Source organism: Mya arenaria, chromosome 7 (assembly GCF_026914265.1).
Source record: "Mya arenaria isolate MELC-2E11 chromosome 7, ASM2691426v1".
Taxonomy (NCBI): domain Eukaryota; kingdom Metazoa; phylum Mollusca; class Bivalvia; order Myida; family Myidae; genus Mya; species Mya arenaria.
In genome coordinates this window covers 50,484,391-50,502,533 of record NC_069128.1, presented here as the reverse complement: position 1 = coordinate 50,502,533, position 18,143 = coordinate 50,484,391, and the positions used below count along the sequence as shown (strand labels likewise).

The window sequence follows — 18,143 nt, the reverse complement described above, 5'->3', positions numbered from 1 at the left end:
GAAAGGCCTCACGAGTCATGCCACCAGGCCGCCTTTGTAACGCCGTTTGGCCGAAAGGTATCATACGTCATGCCACCATACCGCCTATTTTACGCCGTTTGGCCGAAAGGTCTCATACGCCATGCCACCAGGCCGCCTTTGTAACGCCGTTTGGCCGAAAGGTCTCACACGTCAAGCCACCAGGCCGCGTATTTAACGCCGTTTGGCCGAAAGGTATCATACGTCATGCCACAATACCGCCTATTTAACGCCGTTTGGCCGAAAGGTCTCATACGTCATGCCACCAAACCACCTTTGTAACGCCGTTTGGCCGAAAGGTCTCATACGTCATGCCACCAAGCCGCCTTTGTAACGGCGTTTGGCCGAAAGGTCTCACACGTCATGCCACCAGGCCGCGTATTTAACGCCGTTTGACCGAAAGGTATCATACGTCATGCCACCATACCGCCTATTTTACGCCGTTTGGCCGAAAGGTCTCATACGTCATGCCACCAGACCACCTTTGTAACGCCGTTTGGCCGAAAGGTCTCATACGTCATGCCACCAGGCCGCCTTTGTAACGCCGTTTGGCCGAAAGGTCTCACACGTCAAGCCACCAGGCCGCGTATTTAACGCCGTTTGGCCGAAAGGCCTCACAGGTCATGCCACCAGGCCGCCTATTTAACGCCGTTTGGCCGAATGGTCTCATACGTCATGCCACCAGACCGCCTTTGTAACGCCGTTTGGCCGAAAGGTCTCATACGTCATGCCACCAGGCCGCCTTTGTAACGCCGTTTGGCCAAAAGGTCTCATACGTCATGCCACCAGGCCGCCTTTGTAACGCCGTTTGGCCGAAAGGTCTCACACGTCATGCCACCAGGCCGCCTTTGTAACGCCGTTTGGCCGAAAGGTCTCAGACGTCATGCCACCATCCCGCCTATTTAACGCCGTTTGGCCGAAAGGTCTCATACGTCATGCCACCAGACTGCCTTTGTAACGCCGCTTGGCCGAAAAGTTTCATACGTCATGCAACCTTTTCACCTATTTAACGCCAACAAGCCGAAATTCACAACGAAATTCCGTCACACCGCAACGTTGCGTACTTTATGCCGCCAATTAGCTGCCAATTTACACCCCTCCCTTTGGGTAAAAACGCCACTAGGCCACCTTGTGTAGCATTGTTTAAGCCAGAGTATAGGGTTTTAAAGTTTCAATTAAACGCTGATGTAATTAAGAGAGGTTATAGAAAAACCTTTGCTAATGTTTTCTTTCCGATAGGATGATACGAGCAACCGCCAACAACTTACTATCAGAGCTTGAGATCACATGAGACATGGTCGGGCATGATGCGGGCAATAGCAACAACAGGTAGATTTCTAGATTAAATATATGGATTCAGCATTGCTATGCACAGGTTTGGAACTTCCAAATTATAAAACTCTATAAAAACCTATTATGTATTTAAATAATACTTAGTAAGGCGTAAAGGTTATATGAGAGCTTGAGAGCTTTAAATTATATTCAATTGTTTATTGTAGTAAATTGGAACACATATATTGTTAAGTCTTGATTAATGATTTGTTAAAGTACACACTATAATGGCTGCTAAATGTTTGAAATAGCATTGTTGTATTAACTTAATCAAAAGCTGTTGAACTAGAATTAAACAAAAACTTATATCTGTTTTACTATATGCCATTTATTTTATAAAACGTGTTCTAATCGGATATAATGATTAATGACTAACAACTGCTTTTATTAACAGACAGAAAAGAAGGCGTTATAAGACATGGGATTGGAATACCATAAGCTGAGGATCAGTTAAACCGGAATCACTGCTCAAGTAAAAAATTGTCTTCAGGCATTTCTGACATTTATTTGGACGGGGGTTGCAGAGTAGCAGCTACAATCTGTATGTGCACAACTTGTTGCATATTTTCAAACTTTCAACATCAGTAGCAGGGTCATTTACTTGCCTAGGCGTTTCATATTTGCTAAAATAATACGCCAGTCTCCTGTTTAACTCAACATATATCACACTCCACCGTTTTGTTTCACTAGGATTATATATTTGTTTGGGACATTAGTGTGTTTTTCAGTGTGAAACCTTTCTTTTTAAGATGAAGAGGAGCATACAACACTGGATTCATGATCGGAAGGTCACAATCGGCGCTTTCAGGAGGCGTGTTGTCCAGCATTAGGCTTGAGCAAAGGTAAATATAGTTTGCAATTAAAACTGTTAATCATAATAGTTGATGTAAAATGATCAAATTAGGTTCACAGAACATTGCATTTGAATGTTTGACTGTCATTTTCTTAACACTTGGTTGAGAACTTTTACAGATTTGGTTTATAACGATGAATGCTGCTTGTACTGCTTTGGAGAGAAAACTAACTTATTGCAGACTATGGTTAAAAACTAAATTTTTGAATGATTTTGCCCATTTTCAGATGGAGCTGTATGCCGATGAATTATATAGGAATGCGACACGCATGGAATCTGTTTTGGCTGTATCACAGTTGTCTCCCTTTAGCCGTTGTTCAACTTGCGATCTATATTGCGAAAAAGGTAATGGTTGAGGTCATAATATGTTTGAGTGTAGCCATGATCTGTAATGTCACTATTGGCTTCAACTTGATAATGATTAGGCTTTGAATGGAAAAGGAGCGTTGTTAAGTGTAAAACACTTGACTGTCTTTTTTTATTACATTCTGATTCTTTTTAAAACCCAGTTTCCTATTATCGGTTAATATGTGGAACATTTTGGAGACATCTGAATTAATCATTCGAACCTGAAAAATCTCCTTTAACCAAGACAGTTTCTGCTTGTGATGTTTTACAAAACAAAAACAGTTTGAATTATCCCATAATTCACGTGTAAAAGATTAACTTTGTCACATCTTAATGTTAAAACCATTGGTTATAGATATCTGGCATCACAGTTGTCTCTTTTTGAATGATATGGATACAAAGAAATTGGTTTCAGTAAGAAAATAAATTTATTTTGTAAGCGACTGCAAATCTATTTTTAAGCAATATCCTATTATATGCCACCAAACAGACTTTATGAAGTGTTCCCTTTTATAAGTCTATTTCAAACAGATGTCACTTTTCTATTCAAGTTACATGGTTCTTTGGACTAAATAAGTAAGTAATTCGGGCGAATGCTTTATCTCAGATATTTAATAAGAATCATCTCAAGCATGTGGTATTGGTCTCAGTTTGAACCGACATTTATCGGAGTGGAGGATTGTGTAGTGTAGAAATTTGGTCACATTCAATCTAGTGACTGTTTTAACACAATCAGTTTCACATGAACAGACTTAAGACATAATTGGCAGTGTGATTCGAAAATTACTAGACATTTCATTGGAGATTATTACTGCTTGCCTTCAGCCAACAATCGGTAGTAATTGTTAAACTTCGTTGATATATTTGTAAAGGAGATTGTTGTGTTTTGTTAAAATTATCAGTTAAACAGTTATATTTAAGATATTTAAGCCGACAGCGCACCTGATCCGAAGGTAACATGAGGCGCTTTCTGGCAGCAAGAGGTCCTGGTTTGTTCGGCAAGAACCAGAAGCATAGGTATATGTCGTTTGAGGATAAAACTAACAACCATCTTTGTGTAATAAATAAATTCTGTGAAAAAATGTATTTAAACTCTTTTGCTGATAATATTATCGAGACCCAAAAGTTGAATTTAGTCCTTAATGCTCGAAGGGAAGGACAATGAAGACATCGGTGTGTACGTGAAACAAATTAATTGTTGTATTGCTAACAAATGTAGTAAAAGGGTGAGCACTATTGTTTAAAATTGTTTAATTATACCTGAATCATGTCCATTAAATACGTTTGTTTGTCAGAAGAAGGACACTTTCCTAAAAAGAAGGAAGCACTACTGTAGGTTTTATTTCAATAAAACCTTTATATAATCACAATTTATGTGTCATTGTAAACTTTCTGGAAGTTTCGCCTTCGGAAATAATTTTTAATAGAACATTTTATTAAAAACTTTATTTAATCATATCTCAGTAACAAATGAAAACCCTCTTTGGAGCAATTTTAAGATATTTTAAACAGAATTCATTTTTTCAATATTATGTATGAAACACGACTGAAACATAAGACCATTCCTTCATGGTATTCAATGTCGGATGAATGTAAACTTCAGCCTATTACCACAATTCAAATGTTTATTCAATGTTAGGCTTACTCGTTGTGTTTTCATTGTTGTGTGGACCTCATATGAGGCTACAATCAAACAACTTGAAAGATGTGTCCATCTGCTTGAAATGTTTCCGAGAACATATCCCTTTCACATTGAAGGTAATTGACAAAGTTGTGACACATTTGATACAATTAACTGTTTTTGCCTTTAATGCTAGACCGATGAGGTGGTATGCTGTAGACACTTGAAAAGTTATCAGCCTTCGTTTTGTCAAAACAACATTGCAGTAATCTCCCTTCGACTGCTGGAACACAAAAAGTCTGCAGTTTGAGGGCATTTCGGTTCTGAATGCATTGTAATCAGACATTTCATAGAAACAGATGAGTTTTATTTTGTACACATTTCTAGACTTTCAACCAAATTACCGAGGGTCATTTACGTTGGATAGATTTCAGACTTGTTGTTTGTCTAAGTATGGTGACTTAATTATCAGATGATGTGGAGTCATTAACATTCACACACATATGTGTCCATTATATTATTATATTATTACATTTATTTTCAAACCCAGGCTTTTTAAATACAACACTTTAATGCCATTTAGTCATAACCGATAACTTCGGCTCGAACTGAAGAAACAAGTAGCCATCTGTAGGAATACTGTCCTGACATAAGCATAAGCCCAATGTTAATATTCCTTAAGTTCATTCACAGAAGGGACGGGATGATAACAGACGTCCATCACTGAATTAATTTGGTGGTCAAATATACTTTTGTGATGAGAGAAGTTGGAGGAGTGCTGGAACTGCCGAACATAACCACGATGTTAAAATTTATTATAACCTTTGATGCTATGATGATTGTGATAACCCTTCGCAAATATTTGTCTCTATCCCTTAAACAGTTCGTTATTTGGTTTATAAAGAGTTCATATGGAACAATTTTGAACCAAAATTCACAGTTTTATTGTAGCAAAATAAAGGGATTTATTATAAAGGGGCAATAAAACTTGTGTTGATTATTATGATAAATCAGTCACTTTTAACCTCCCTTGATGCATTTGGAATACATGTATTATCATGAACAAACTCAAGTTTATAATGTCAGTAATACGTCTAAGCTACCTTCGTAAGTATGTATATATGTATTTATATATTAATACTATTTGATGTGTAAATATGTGTGTATGTGTGTGTGTGAGTGTGTTAGTATGTGTTTGAGAGAGTTGGTGAATGTGTGCAAGTGTGCGTGTGTTTGAGCGTGTTTGTGTAAAAATGTCTTTATGTTAATGGATAACAAGAATAAATCAAACATTTATTCACCGTGTTGATTTCCTTATTCCGATTTCTCAATTGTGGGGTTACTTCCCACCCGTCATCTTTCTATTGTGCCTTTTCTATTGAATTACATTTCGCGATCTTTAACGGTTTGATAAATGAATCTTAACAATAAAATTATTTCATTTGATTGGAAAGTATTGATTCTAAAGTTGGTTTCAATTAAATAATGAATGAAGTACAACAAGATATGTTGAGTAAAGTCAGAGTTACGATCAAAATAAAAGAAAGGTATCACATTTATGTGACCTCTGATTATAGATGATATATTTTCATACTAACACAGTTAAATAAAAACACGTTAGGCAGTGAGCGGTTTGTAACCAACACGAAATTAGAGATTAAAGCAATTACCTCCTTCGATATCAACACTTTACCAACGGACGGAAAACACTTATTTCTCTTCGTTTACTGAACTATTGTATATAACATTGGTTTAAAATAGACTTTGAATGAGAATTATCAAACAAAATTAATTAATGGTCATACATTTGTCATGTAAAACACTGCAAAATTTACTTGGCTTGCACTTATTTGTTATTGAACTAGTAATTTATATTAATATGAACCTTGTTTGAATAAGTGCGGTGTATTTCTATCCATTACAGCCTGTTTTAACGCATTTTACTTCTCCGGTATAACATATGTATTTTGTAAGTGTACACAGCAATGATCTCTTTCTTTCATTCTGCCATATGCCATTTAGGCTTATACAATTGGGCTGATATGCTCTGCCAATATATATGTCTTAGTGGCTGTTTTCCTAGTCTATGTTGCATTGACTTTAAATTTTATATGTGACTGACAGGTAAACAAAAAATAAGGAACTCTTCTTAACTGAATACACTTTTAGATAATAGAGTTTCTTCCCTTGGTATAAAATACAATTATGTGCTGCTAGCCTTGCATCAGGGCTGGTGCCTGTCAATACAAAAGGAAAATTAGGTGCAATTTGAATCTAGCGTCGTTCCCAAGGCAAGATTCAGAGTTATATATATGAAATGTCCGAGGTTATATGCATGACAACGTCTCGGTGCGTTGCCCATCGGCATCTTGCATTGTTATTTTCATAGCATCGTCCGGGAAAATACCCAAGATAAAACCCAGTGTTGTACAAATGGCAACACTCGGTGAAGCATAAACCCCACACTCATGGCAATATGTTAGTGGCAATATCAGGGGCAATCCCCTAGCAATGCCTTGGCTTATTTACATGGCAAAGATAACGGCTATTCCTAAGACAGTGCTGATGGTTAAGGATATGGCAGGGTCCGGGAAATTTCCCCTAGAAATTTGAAATGGCATTGTGATACAACTACATTGGTCCATGTTGCACGTTTTATGTGTTTATCTAAATAATCGATTAAACGATCACAAAAGACTCCACCTTGATCAGTTTTAACTGACAATCAATATTAAACATTGATTTTGATAAAGATGAATAAGTTGTTGTAATATTGTAGACGATTTTAAATTTAAGATTATTGATATATTTCTTTCAATTTCGCAACGGGCGAACGGGTGATTTTGTAGGTCATTTATTATTGTGAGGTGTAAGGGGCGGAGGGGGGGGGGGGGCAACTCGACAGCTTTTTGATGGCTAATATAATTCAGATTTTTAAATGGTCATACTAATTAACAAACCATCAAGGGATGTATTTCTATATGTCTTCCAATAGGTCATTACCGGACACCAACCTCGTGCTTTAAGTTCAATTACATTTGACTTGTGAAATGCGTATGATGTAGAAACTGTGTAGGAAATATGTCTATGTTGGGTCTTATATTGGGATAAGTTTGCTAAAGGCAAAGGTAGAGTTAACTGTTTTGACATTCATATGTAATTTCCATTAGATGTAAGTAAGGTTGTAGCCCCTGCTGTTGAAACGAGGAAATGAACGACACAACTCTTCGGTCGGAGGATAAACATTGAACGATGGTCTGAAACACTAACTGACATAGAATCACTGCATTATTGTGAAGCAAAGTCTAGTCTTCGGTATTATAGACAATCCAGCACCGAAATCGTTCCTTATCATGGAACATTGAGTTTTATCATTAACTCGACATACCTGGGGTGGTCGAGGTGCATGGCGTTGAGCATGGTCATACACTGAACACTCTAGTCGAGACAGCGCACAACAAAAGTGTTTAAAATCGTTGACGAGATATTGAGCATATGGAAGGGCTTTGAATATCCCGAAAGGTGAGATATGGTGACATAAGCTGACCAATTGGACCGGTTCAAGACATTTTACGCTGACATGTGTAGCTATGGACATGTATCCGAAATTGAAACTGAACATTATTCTTATGTTATTGTCCTATGTGATCGGTAAAAGGAGCTTTACAATATCATATAATAATAAAAAGGTTAACTTGTTTTATTTGCCTTACTTGGTATTTGAGATTTTCCATAGAACACTCAGGTATGCGGAATGTTTGGTATTTTATTTGGTACGCAAACTCTCTAAATAGCTTTAATGCACGTTATGTATCAAAATGAGGGATCGTTTAGTACGCAAGTAGGTAGAATGTTACATATTTATCAATAGTGAACATTTGGGAATATAAACGGTTGTTTCTAATAATCATTCATATATCAAATTATTTAATAACAGCATTTCATTTTTCCATCTGTAACCAAATGGTCCTATTACTTTTGCTCTCATTTGTTTTATAAAAGAGCAATACAATTAAATGTAAATTACTACACTCTATCGGTTTAGCATATATTTCTTCGTAAATATAATGTATTTGATCATCATTTAACAATACTCCAATTCTTTAATTTTGGTTTCTGACCTCGCAAATGACCTCATTATAGATGAGAGAAGATATCCATCTTCTTTTGTCAGACAGTTTTCCGAGCAACCTTTCTTAATTTGTTCATGTTCCATCGTGTGTTTGATGCTATCAACTGAGGCCTTCTCCAATCACCAACTGTCTCTTTCCCGTGTCTTTCCAGCTTCCCTCGTTTTTGTCAATATTTTTGCATTTTCGAGTTTTATTGAAATATTTTTTAAGGTTCATATAAGTTCTATTATTCAGAAAATGTTGTAGTTTAAAAAACAACAACATCATGTTTATATTGATCAGTGGAGGTTGGCTGTTCCACAATATCACGAGGAATACACTCTATCAAACCCTGCTTATTAGAAGAAGAGTTACTTTTCTTACATTCTTGACTTCTGTTCATGAGACATATTCAACTTTCTTAAGCCATTTTAAGGAATGGTCATATGAATAGTTCTTAAGTCAGAACTTCCAAATCAACAATGTCTTGTGACATTTTTGTGATTGCAGCTATTTTGAAAAAAAATATATTTGCAGTTTTGTAACCAGGAAATGAATATACTATTCATTATCTTATTGAACATCAATTTAGTTTGAACACTAATATCATCAAGAACGAACAATGCATTGTTTAGTTGGTAGTCTGGAGCATTTTGACACAAACATATAGTAATATCATTGACAGACTTTTCCGAAAAAATCTCTTACATAAAATGTAGTCAACTTAATATCCAAAAACTTGTCGAAAAGAATGTGTGTTTCACTCCCGAAAAAGGTTGCTCCTCAAGACTTAATAAAACATTAACCTTTGAAACATTTTTAATTTTGACCTTCCCTTCCCACTAATACACTGTGGAAGACTTTGAAGGAATTCAGTACGACAATTGACATCGCCGATGTATATATGTATACTGTATACTGTAATCTCTCGTAACGGGATTTATGTTTAAACTTTCAGCTACTCAGTTTGTTTCTGTAGGTTTTCATATATGTACATGTTAACAGTAAGGAAAACAAAACAATCCAAACTCATACTTTTATTCAACGAACACGAATTTACTTTTCACATTTCAAACAACATTTAATCAACTGTAATAGTTTTGAAACAAGCCATATTTCAGCTAATAAAACACATTTGGTCTTGATTATGTATCTTTCAAAAGGGGGCTTATTTGCGTTTGAATTATATGTTTGATCAGTTGTTATTTCTGTTCGTTTAACTGTTCGTTTGTAGCAGAAACGATAACTTAGAGTGAAGAAGACTGATGAATATTCATTTTCAATACCCTAAGGAATTTCATTTTGGAAATATCATCTTTGAAAGAACATAGACTTACACAACAAATATCGACATTTTCTGGAATGGATTTGATTAAAATAATTAAGTACGTGTTGATTCCATAAATATTATCAAATAGTCGTATTTCCTTATTAAAACTTATAACTATAGTACATGACATATCAGTGCATTTTTAATGGAATCAGCCAGTAAAAGTACGACTATGTTACATTTAGTGACATGTTCACGTATAGATACATTGAATCTACCAAAAGGTCTAAGTTTAATTTCTTAATGATCTCATTCATTTGAATTTGTAGGATACTTCACACAAAATGTATCACCATAGAGTTTTACAAAAATAACAATGACATTGAACAGATGTATTGTTAGAAATTTAGTCTTCAGATGACATAAACTAACGAAGCAAAGTTTTCATGTATGCATGTAAATGGTGTTAACACATGCCATTCTATATTATATCGCAAAACCGCTATATATCATGATAAAATGCTTTGAGGAATACGCACTTCCCTCGGAAAAAAAACACCAAAACATTCAAAAAGCACATACATCATTACCATTTCATATTCATTCCAGAAATGGATTAAAACACACAAGATAAAACCTAACCGCCATCGGTGTCCACGGCGACAAAGCCATGTATCACAAACAATGTGGCTACACACGAATAGTTTCAAAAAGGCTTAGTAAAAGTAGAAGGGTCAAGTTTTGTCAGATAAATCTATTTTAAATTATATTGTTTGAACCTGTATCATTAATCAACAAAGAGTATGTTATTATCTTACTGCTTGTGTGCATATTGTTCAATTAATAAAGCAAGGCAGTGGCAATGGATAAAAGCAACATGCTGAAGAGGGCTGCAACTTGTCCGGCTCCAGAAGAATCACTATCACAGTTGACCAGTACATAGATGTTTTGAGTTCCGCTGGCGCCTACACCGCTTGTCGTTGTAGTTGCTGTCATGGTGAAGGTGTAATATACTTGTTTGGCAGAGGATAGAGTCACACCAGTTGCTACGGTGATGGCCCCAGTCGTGGTAGGTAGAAACTGTGAACGAAGCAAAGTCCGCGGTAACTGAAAAAAAAACAATATTTTTTTTTATATAAAGCTATAACTGGTTCACTGCATTAAGTTATCGTATGTATTGTTTTGTCAGCACATTTATTTATGCAATGTTCACATTGTATGAGTGCATAAATGGCTTCAATTTTTAATTAGAAATAATGTCTTGCAATAAATAAAATCATTTCCTCTTTATTCTTATGTGCCTGGTCAACTTATACGAAATACTAACGTAACAGTTAACAAACTTTGTAATGGCCTTTTAAATTGTATATATTCTGAACAGCAACACTATGGACTAGCGTTTTAAGCATTGACTGAAAGAGTTCCAGTCGTTTTATGCAAACGCATAATACAATTGTTAAGAGGTGCTGTTTTTGCCTATGAAAAAAATATGATATTTAATTGGTCCGCTTCATTAAGTTAATATGCCCTTGTTTTTTTAACAAACGGTCAGGCTGCAGGATATAAGCATGCTTACGGGGTGCACCGAACGTTACGGCAGTCTCGTCCGTCGTAATGGTCCCTACGCTGGTACCTGCAAATAATAAAGAAATACACAATATGTGTACATAACGATACGAGTTAAACAGTTCATTTTGCATTGCTATATCGGAAGTTTATGAGTACTTGATAGCCATAAATGAACAACTTAAGACCACTTGTTTGAGTGGTTTGAACGCCGTTACTTTAGTTACAAGAGTTCGCTATTTTTAAGATACTGTTCTTTGAAAATAAATATTATACTTGCGTATGCAGGTGAAATAAAAACGGAAAACATTTCAGTCAGTAAATCATATCAGTTTTGTCTATTATTCAGTATGTCTCTTTAAGTTTAATGTTTACGTCTTAGGGATGATATCATTTTAGTTTAGATATTATTCAATGATTCTTAATATTGATAATTTAGTTTAAGATTTATATCATTTTACAGGTTATTTCAAAATAAATACAAGGGATACCAAGGACTGAAACAAAACTCAAACAGTGTCTGCTTGTGATACGTTTTCATTTGGTAATATCCATTTTAATTTCAACGGGTTTAGTTTGATGAACATAAAAATAAATAGACTTAATTTCAGTATCAGACAGTTTTGAAGTATTATTTACATACCTGCTGCCACCGAAGAAGAGGATAGACAAAAGGCTGTCTTTGTCAACTGAACGGAGTCCGTGATACTCAAGGTGACAGTGGCAGTTCCTGTGTCACCGCCATCGGTAGCACTGAATATAAAAATATCGTTATGAAATGCAAAACAAAGAAGACAACTATATATCCATCACCTTTCAAAACAATACAAATGTATTTTTACATGCTTCTATGTTCATTTTTATAATGAGTTAAACTATAAAACATATTTATCTCACATTTAAACCCAGCAGTTTGCTTTTAGTTTCTCACACATGATGATTCATTTCTTCAGGTAAAAGATATAGAAACTAGGTCTATATATTATTATTTCACCGAAAGCCTTGACAAGTTATTGAAGGACAATGATGTTTGTGCAATATAATAGATACAAGATCAAGAGATAACAATGATACACCATACATTATGAATTAAAACATAAGTTTTGTCTTAAACTTGTTCATCTAAAAGAAGTACGAAATCCTACTGAGAAAAGTGGATAAATGCTACGAATACTGGTCGAGACCGTGTTTCATTCAATTTAAATTTGAAGGCTTAAAATGATCTCTGTGAACTATATAAACACGACCTTTTTGAATGAGAGGATCCTTTGTATGTTCTAGCATCCGGATTTCGTATGTTTACAATAATACTTTATGGTACAAACGACATATATTCAGTATTTAATAACATCGGAACAATGTTGAAATAGAAAGCATTCTCTTTCGTCAAGGCCAAATTAGGAATATAAATTTCGATGGGTTTTGCTGTTTGTAATATGTTACATAACTTAATAGCAACTGTATATGCTTCGGGTTTAACAAATTACGCACAAGAAAGAAATAAAATTTGAAATATTAATGAATCACAAATGACAAACAACCAGTTTGCGTGTATATAATACACGGTTAAATTGAACGACTAGTATATTTAGAGGGTTGACTCATTCTAAATAAAGGTAACTTTGGTATCAAAGAAATACCAAAAATGCATAATTAGCTCAACATTTAGAGACCTTGTCAGATATCCGGCTTTCTATATTTAACTTGATACATTTGGTAATTGTCTGCAGTTGCTTTACTTAGTTTATCGTGAAACGGGCAACTGAAAAGCAACGTCTAATCGGGACGCTTATTGATCAGTCGGGTAACTATTGGCTTGTTCGACTAGCTGTTTACCGAACACACTTTTTCTACCGTATTTGGTGAATTATACCGTCCAGAATAAAACGAAATGAGTCCTTTTGAACTAATATTTACTATCATTTCCTCGTGGGAGACACTTAAATTAACACTTCCGCTCAAATTGTTTCATGGGAAGGGCTGCGTGACCCAATGTAAATTTAAAAAACAGAATTGGAATTAAAATTGTAGTTCTTATATCTTACAACATTGTTAATTTTGCCTAATGCTTTTAAAAGTTTCGAACAATGTTTGACTATATTCAATACAGGTATACACCTTATTTATGTGAATAGTGATATGTATATATTCGAATCCCTTCATTTAGTTTATATAGTGACCCGTAATAATTAAGGCAATTAATTAAATATATTGTCAGATCAGCTTATCTAATTCACTTACACGATCTTGAATACGTATGATGGAGTTGTTTCAAAGTCAAAAGAGCTAGCAAGCGTAACTACGCCGGCGGCTGAGATCGTGGCGGTTGCAATGTCACTGGGATTTCCGTCAGTTGTGTCGAACGCATACGTGGCTGTATTCGGCGTCGCCAAGGCGGTAAACAAGGTTCCACCTACAGCTGTAGATTCAGCAATTGAAACTGTCGTTACTCCCATGGGAGCAGTGCCAGTATCTGCGGCACCGGTACCGGCAGCATCAGTAAAAGTCCATGCCGTGATCGTTGCTGCATCTGAAAAAATTCAAACAACTGTGTTTATAATGAACCTTTAACTACTTACTAAAACTGCATTAATGAAAAATATATATTACTGATAATAAGTGTGTAACCGTGAATTTAATCGCAGAATGCGCAAAAATGTTAAATGATTGTTGAATGCTAAAAGATTTACTGTAATCTACTATAGTCCCATAAGGTAGACATACCATGTTTTTTGAATATTAAAACAATATTATTAATTGTGGTCAATCTTATTTGGGAGTAAGAGTGCATCTTTAAACTATTTTGTTTCGTTCAGTTTTTCATATTAAGTAAACTAAAGTGATTTACTGATGTATGACGATCTGTGCTTACTACAATCCATGCTTGTAAACTACACGCTAATTACGTTTATTTTGCGTCTGTTGATAAAACATTTGGTCTTAGAAATACTCTCGTGAAGAAAAACACGCCTGTCTACTACGCACATTTGTCGTTTAATGATCACAAGAAAGAAAACAAGATGATTTGTGTACAGTTAAAAAATTGTAGCCTTATAATAAATAGTTTCTGTTTTAATTAATAGCTGCGAATCCACAAATTCAGTTAAAAAGCGCCAATATATTACTAATGTTTATGTGTTCATAAATCTTTTTTTTTTCATTTCTGTAAAAGGTTTGCCCCTTTAATGCCTCGTAACCATACGGATTAAGAATATTCCGACCACGATTTGGGAAATGAAATGCTATAACATGCATTCGATCCTATTGCTACAATAAAACACTGTCCATTGTTACATATAACCTTTAGCTCGTTAAATGATGTTTTTTTTCAAAATCAAATGTTTAGAATAATTGCTTTATCTCTAAAAGAGTTGCTAGTGGATTAAACTACAAAATCAAATTTTTCTTCCCGCTGTTTTTGTATAATTTATAAGTGAATGTTGATTGCCTTTGCACTAGCCTAATCAAATCACCATCATCTTCAATAAATAATTCTCAATAATATCAAACGCAAACATGTCTTTGTTAAAAAAAGCAATTAAAACACAAGACATCTGCTTCCCTAATTCCAAATACATAATTTCCATCAAACATCATTTGCATATCTCATCTACGTTATTTCTAGAACAGCGTTATGTTCTTGAACTTTTCCGATAAAAAGTTCGTTTAACGTATATAACAAATATTGATAATAAAACATAGTTGGTTGTTTCTCTGTAAGCTAGCATACAAATGGCATGCGAGTCTAAAGTTTGCAACCTGGCGGTCTGGCGGTCAGGCGGATTCATGGCGTGAAGAAGCTACGGCTAGGTAGTGGTATATCGTATTTTATAAATTGAAGCAGTAACTTGAATGTTTGCTTAAAAAAGTTCACTGTAATAATGTTGATGTTGTTTTGCCGAAAACATAATTAAAGAAAATCAAGCAACTTTTATTATGTAAATGGGCAATAAAAGTATCCCTTGACTGAAATGTTTATGAACGCATTGTTGTGTCCATACTGACTATTTAATAAATGCTTTTATTCATCAGTTTTTGTCGAAAAACTGTTATATGACACGTTTACGACAATAAACATGTATTTTTGTCTGTCCGTCTGTCTGACTGCTGATCCAGCTACTGAACTGTAAGAACTGATTAATCAAATAAAAAAAATCAAGTATTTAAAACGTTGATGAGGACTAATAATTAAGTGACTGAAGCATTAGTACGCATTTAACAAGTCAAGCGACTGAAATATTAGTACGCACTATCAATTTCAAAAGCAGCTGAATTGTTAAAACACAGTAGTTAAAACCCAACATAGCTGAATCAGTACACAATTACAAAGTTTAATTGTCTAAAACTTTAACATGTTCAAATATTAAAAAGGAATTCACAATAACGACGGATAACAGAAGACTTTTTGAAAATATCATATTTAGTTTATCCCAAATTTAAAAATAGGATTCCCTAAATAAATTTATTTGCGAAGAGTTTTAAATAATTAGGATTAACAAAGACCCTATGCCAATGCAAACAGTTTATTCGTTATCCTAATGATATTAAAGAAGTTCATTTATAAAGACAAGGCAGATAATTGACAGCTCCTGTATTTCAATGAAGAATTATTTTCAGTCTTGAAAAGAGATATGTGGTCAACTCTCAGCGGGAACAATTGAAATCGGGTGTCTGCATTGTACAAACCTAAGCTGATTTTAATGATTTTCTGGTCGAAACAATACAGTCATTCTGTTGCTTTCCTCCTTCCATTGATTAGATTTTTTTTTGCTCTTCATGAAAATTGCCATGGCATTCAAAATCATTTACATTCCCCTAAGCCCCAGGGCGTTAAAAACAAAACCGTTTTCCCGAACCCTGGGCGTTCAAGATCGCAAAAATTGCACCGACCCCTTTGCGTTCAAAATCGCACATATTTCCACGACATCTGTTTTAAAAACGTTTACAATTCCCCGACCACTAAAGCAATCAAGAACGCATACATTCCCCCGACCTTTAGGGCATTCAAAATGGTAAAAATATCACCTAGACCTAAGGCTTTCAAGATCGCATACATTTTTCCGACACCCAAGGCGTACAAGATCGCATACATTTTTCCGAAACCCAAGGCGTACAAGATCGCATACATTTTCCCAAGACCTAAGGCATACAATATCGCATACATTTCCCCGAGATCTAAGGCATAAACTATCGCATACTTTTCCCCGAGACCTAAGGCATTCAAGTTCGCATACTTTTCCCCAAGACCTAAGGCTTAAAGGATCGTATACACCCCGACCCCTAAGGCATTAAAGATCGCATACATTTCCCCGAGACCTAAGACATACACTATCGCATACATTTTCCCGAGACCTAAGACATTCAAGATAGTATATAATCCCCCGACCCTAGGGCATTCAAGATAACATTCATTTCCCCGAGACCTAAGGCATACACAATCGCATACATTTCCCCGAGACCTAAGGCATACACTATTGCATACATTTCCCCGAGACCTAAGGCATTCAAGACAGTATACATTCCCCCTGACCCCTAGGGCATTCAAGATCGCATACATTTCTCCGAGACCTAAGGCATTCAAGATCGCATACATTTCCCCGAAACCTAAGCAATCAAGATCGCATACATTCACCCAACCCCTAGGGCTTTCAAGATCGCATACATTCCCCCGAGACCTAAGGCATACAATATTGTTTCTATTCCCCTGAACTTTAAGGCGTTCAAGATTGTCGCACATACTCGAATGAATAACAGTCTCTTATATAATTGAATTCATGGGAAGAGAAAAGTAAAATTGACCAGAAATTCAAGGAATTGTCATACCGAATACCAAATGTTCAAATTTCATTCAAAGCATATATATTTTAAGATGAATGTCAGAAAAGAATCCGCCATAAATTTGATATACATTCTGCTAATTTTAGAGTAGGTTAACCCTAAAATACATCATTAAGACTTGAAAAAACAAATTTCTACTAACAGACATACATTGGACACTTACCAGAATGCTTGCTTAAAAAGACAGTCATTATCAAACAAGCGGCAAACATCCTCAAATCCATCTTGATGTTATAAGTACGTTCCTATTTGCAATCAAATCCAAACTAAAACTCACTGCATAGGACAAGGGCTGAGAGCTGCCTTTTATAGAATGGGGTTTCAAAGGGTCTATGGTGATCCAGTCGTCAAAACAAACAGACGGAGTTTACGATAATCTTATTACACGGTTGGTTCCACAAAAACCTTAACTTTTGCGTAAGGGGAAGAATAAACTCGCCAGGGATATCAAATATCCCCTAACTATGACGTAGGCACCACGTCGATATCACATGACTTTTTTGATTTTCGTAACGGGACCGGGCGCATTTGACTTTGTGAAATCAAATAGTTTACGACTACTCTAGTGAACGGATACATTTTATGGCTATCACAGTTGTAACCTAAGGTAAAACGTTTAGATTTGGTTTCAAATAATACTGTCATCGCATTGGTGAAGAATACTGTTCAGGTTTGTCAGGATTACTGCAAACCGAAAGTTTGCATAACAAAATTGTTAAAATGAAAAAAATATGTTTTATATTGTGTTATTTTAGCGAACCAAGTACTAAATGTCAAAAATGTGTTCAGTGCTTTAACTTCAAGTCTGTTTGGTTATCAATAACTAAATGTATGCGTACACAGGGCTGTTGCATGATTGCTGCGTCATTTTTGAAACAACGTTTCGTTTCTTAACTGATATGTAAGTGTGTGCGCTTTTCAGAAAATACTATGAAACGCAAATTTGAATAATTTATTATAGAAACGTGCATTAAATCATTGCCTGTTTCAGTGAAATTGCGCACACGAACTTACCGTTACTGTTACTTGTTGGGCTAATAGGTGTTAAGCAGTAACGGCGTTACGCTCGTTAAGCTAGTATAAAATATGGTATCACCATGCGCTTTGTTTTTTATGTAAGTCAAAAATCTCTTGTTAACACTTGCTGAAATATTGTGGGAAGTCCGTGAAATTGGCAGCTAAGCA

The 18,143-nt window shown here is 35.4% G+C and overlaps 1 protein-coding gene across 1 annotated transcript; it reads right to left on the bottom strand.

Moving 5' to 3' along the window:
• Positions 1 to 9,308: 9,308 nt before the first annotated feature.
• Positions 9,309 to 17,324, bottom strand: LOC128241606 (cadherin EGF LAG seven-pass G-type receptor 1-like). Its single transcript, XM_052958616.1, has 5 exons — positions 17,122 to 17,324; positions 13,362 to 13,650; positions 11,764 to 11,873; positions 11,131 to 11,187; positions 9,309 to 10,661 (listed from the first exon to the last, which is right to left on the bottom strand). The coding sequence occupies exons 1-5, from the start codon at positions 17,180 to 17,182 to the stop codon at positions 10,477 to 10,479; spliced, it is 702 nt and encodes a 233-aa protein (XP_052814576.1). The 5' UTR covers positions 17,183 to 17,324; the 3' UTR covers positions 9,309 to 10,476.
• Between the last annotated feature and the right edge of the window lie 819 nt (positions 17,325 to 18,143).

Bases quoted from the DNA above. Each gene is read 5' to 3' on its own strand.
- LOC128241606 (XM_052958616.1), bottom strand. From the start codon at position 17,182: ATGGATTTGAGGATGTTTGCCGCTTGTTTGATAATGACTGTCTTTTTA. The intron at 11,874-13,361 runs GTAAGTGAATTA...TTTTATATTCAG, and splicing joins TCATACGTATTCAAGATCGT to TGCTACCGATGGCGGTGACA. The intron at 10,662-11,130 runs GTAAGCATGCTT...TTTTTTTTTCAG, and splicing joins CGTAACGTTCGGTGCACCCC to TTACCGCGGACTTTGCTTCG.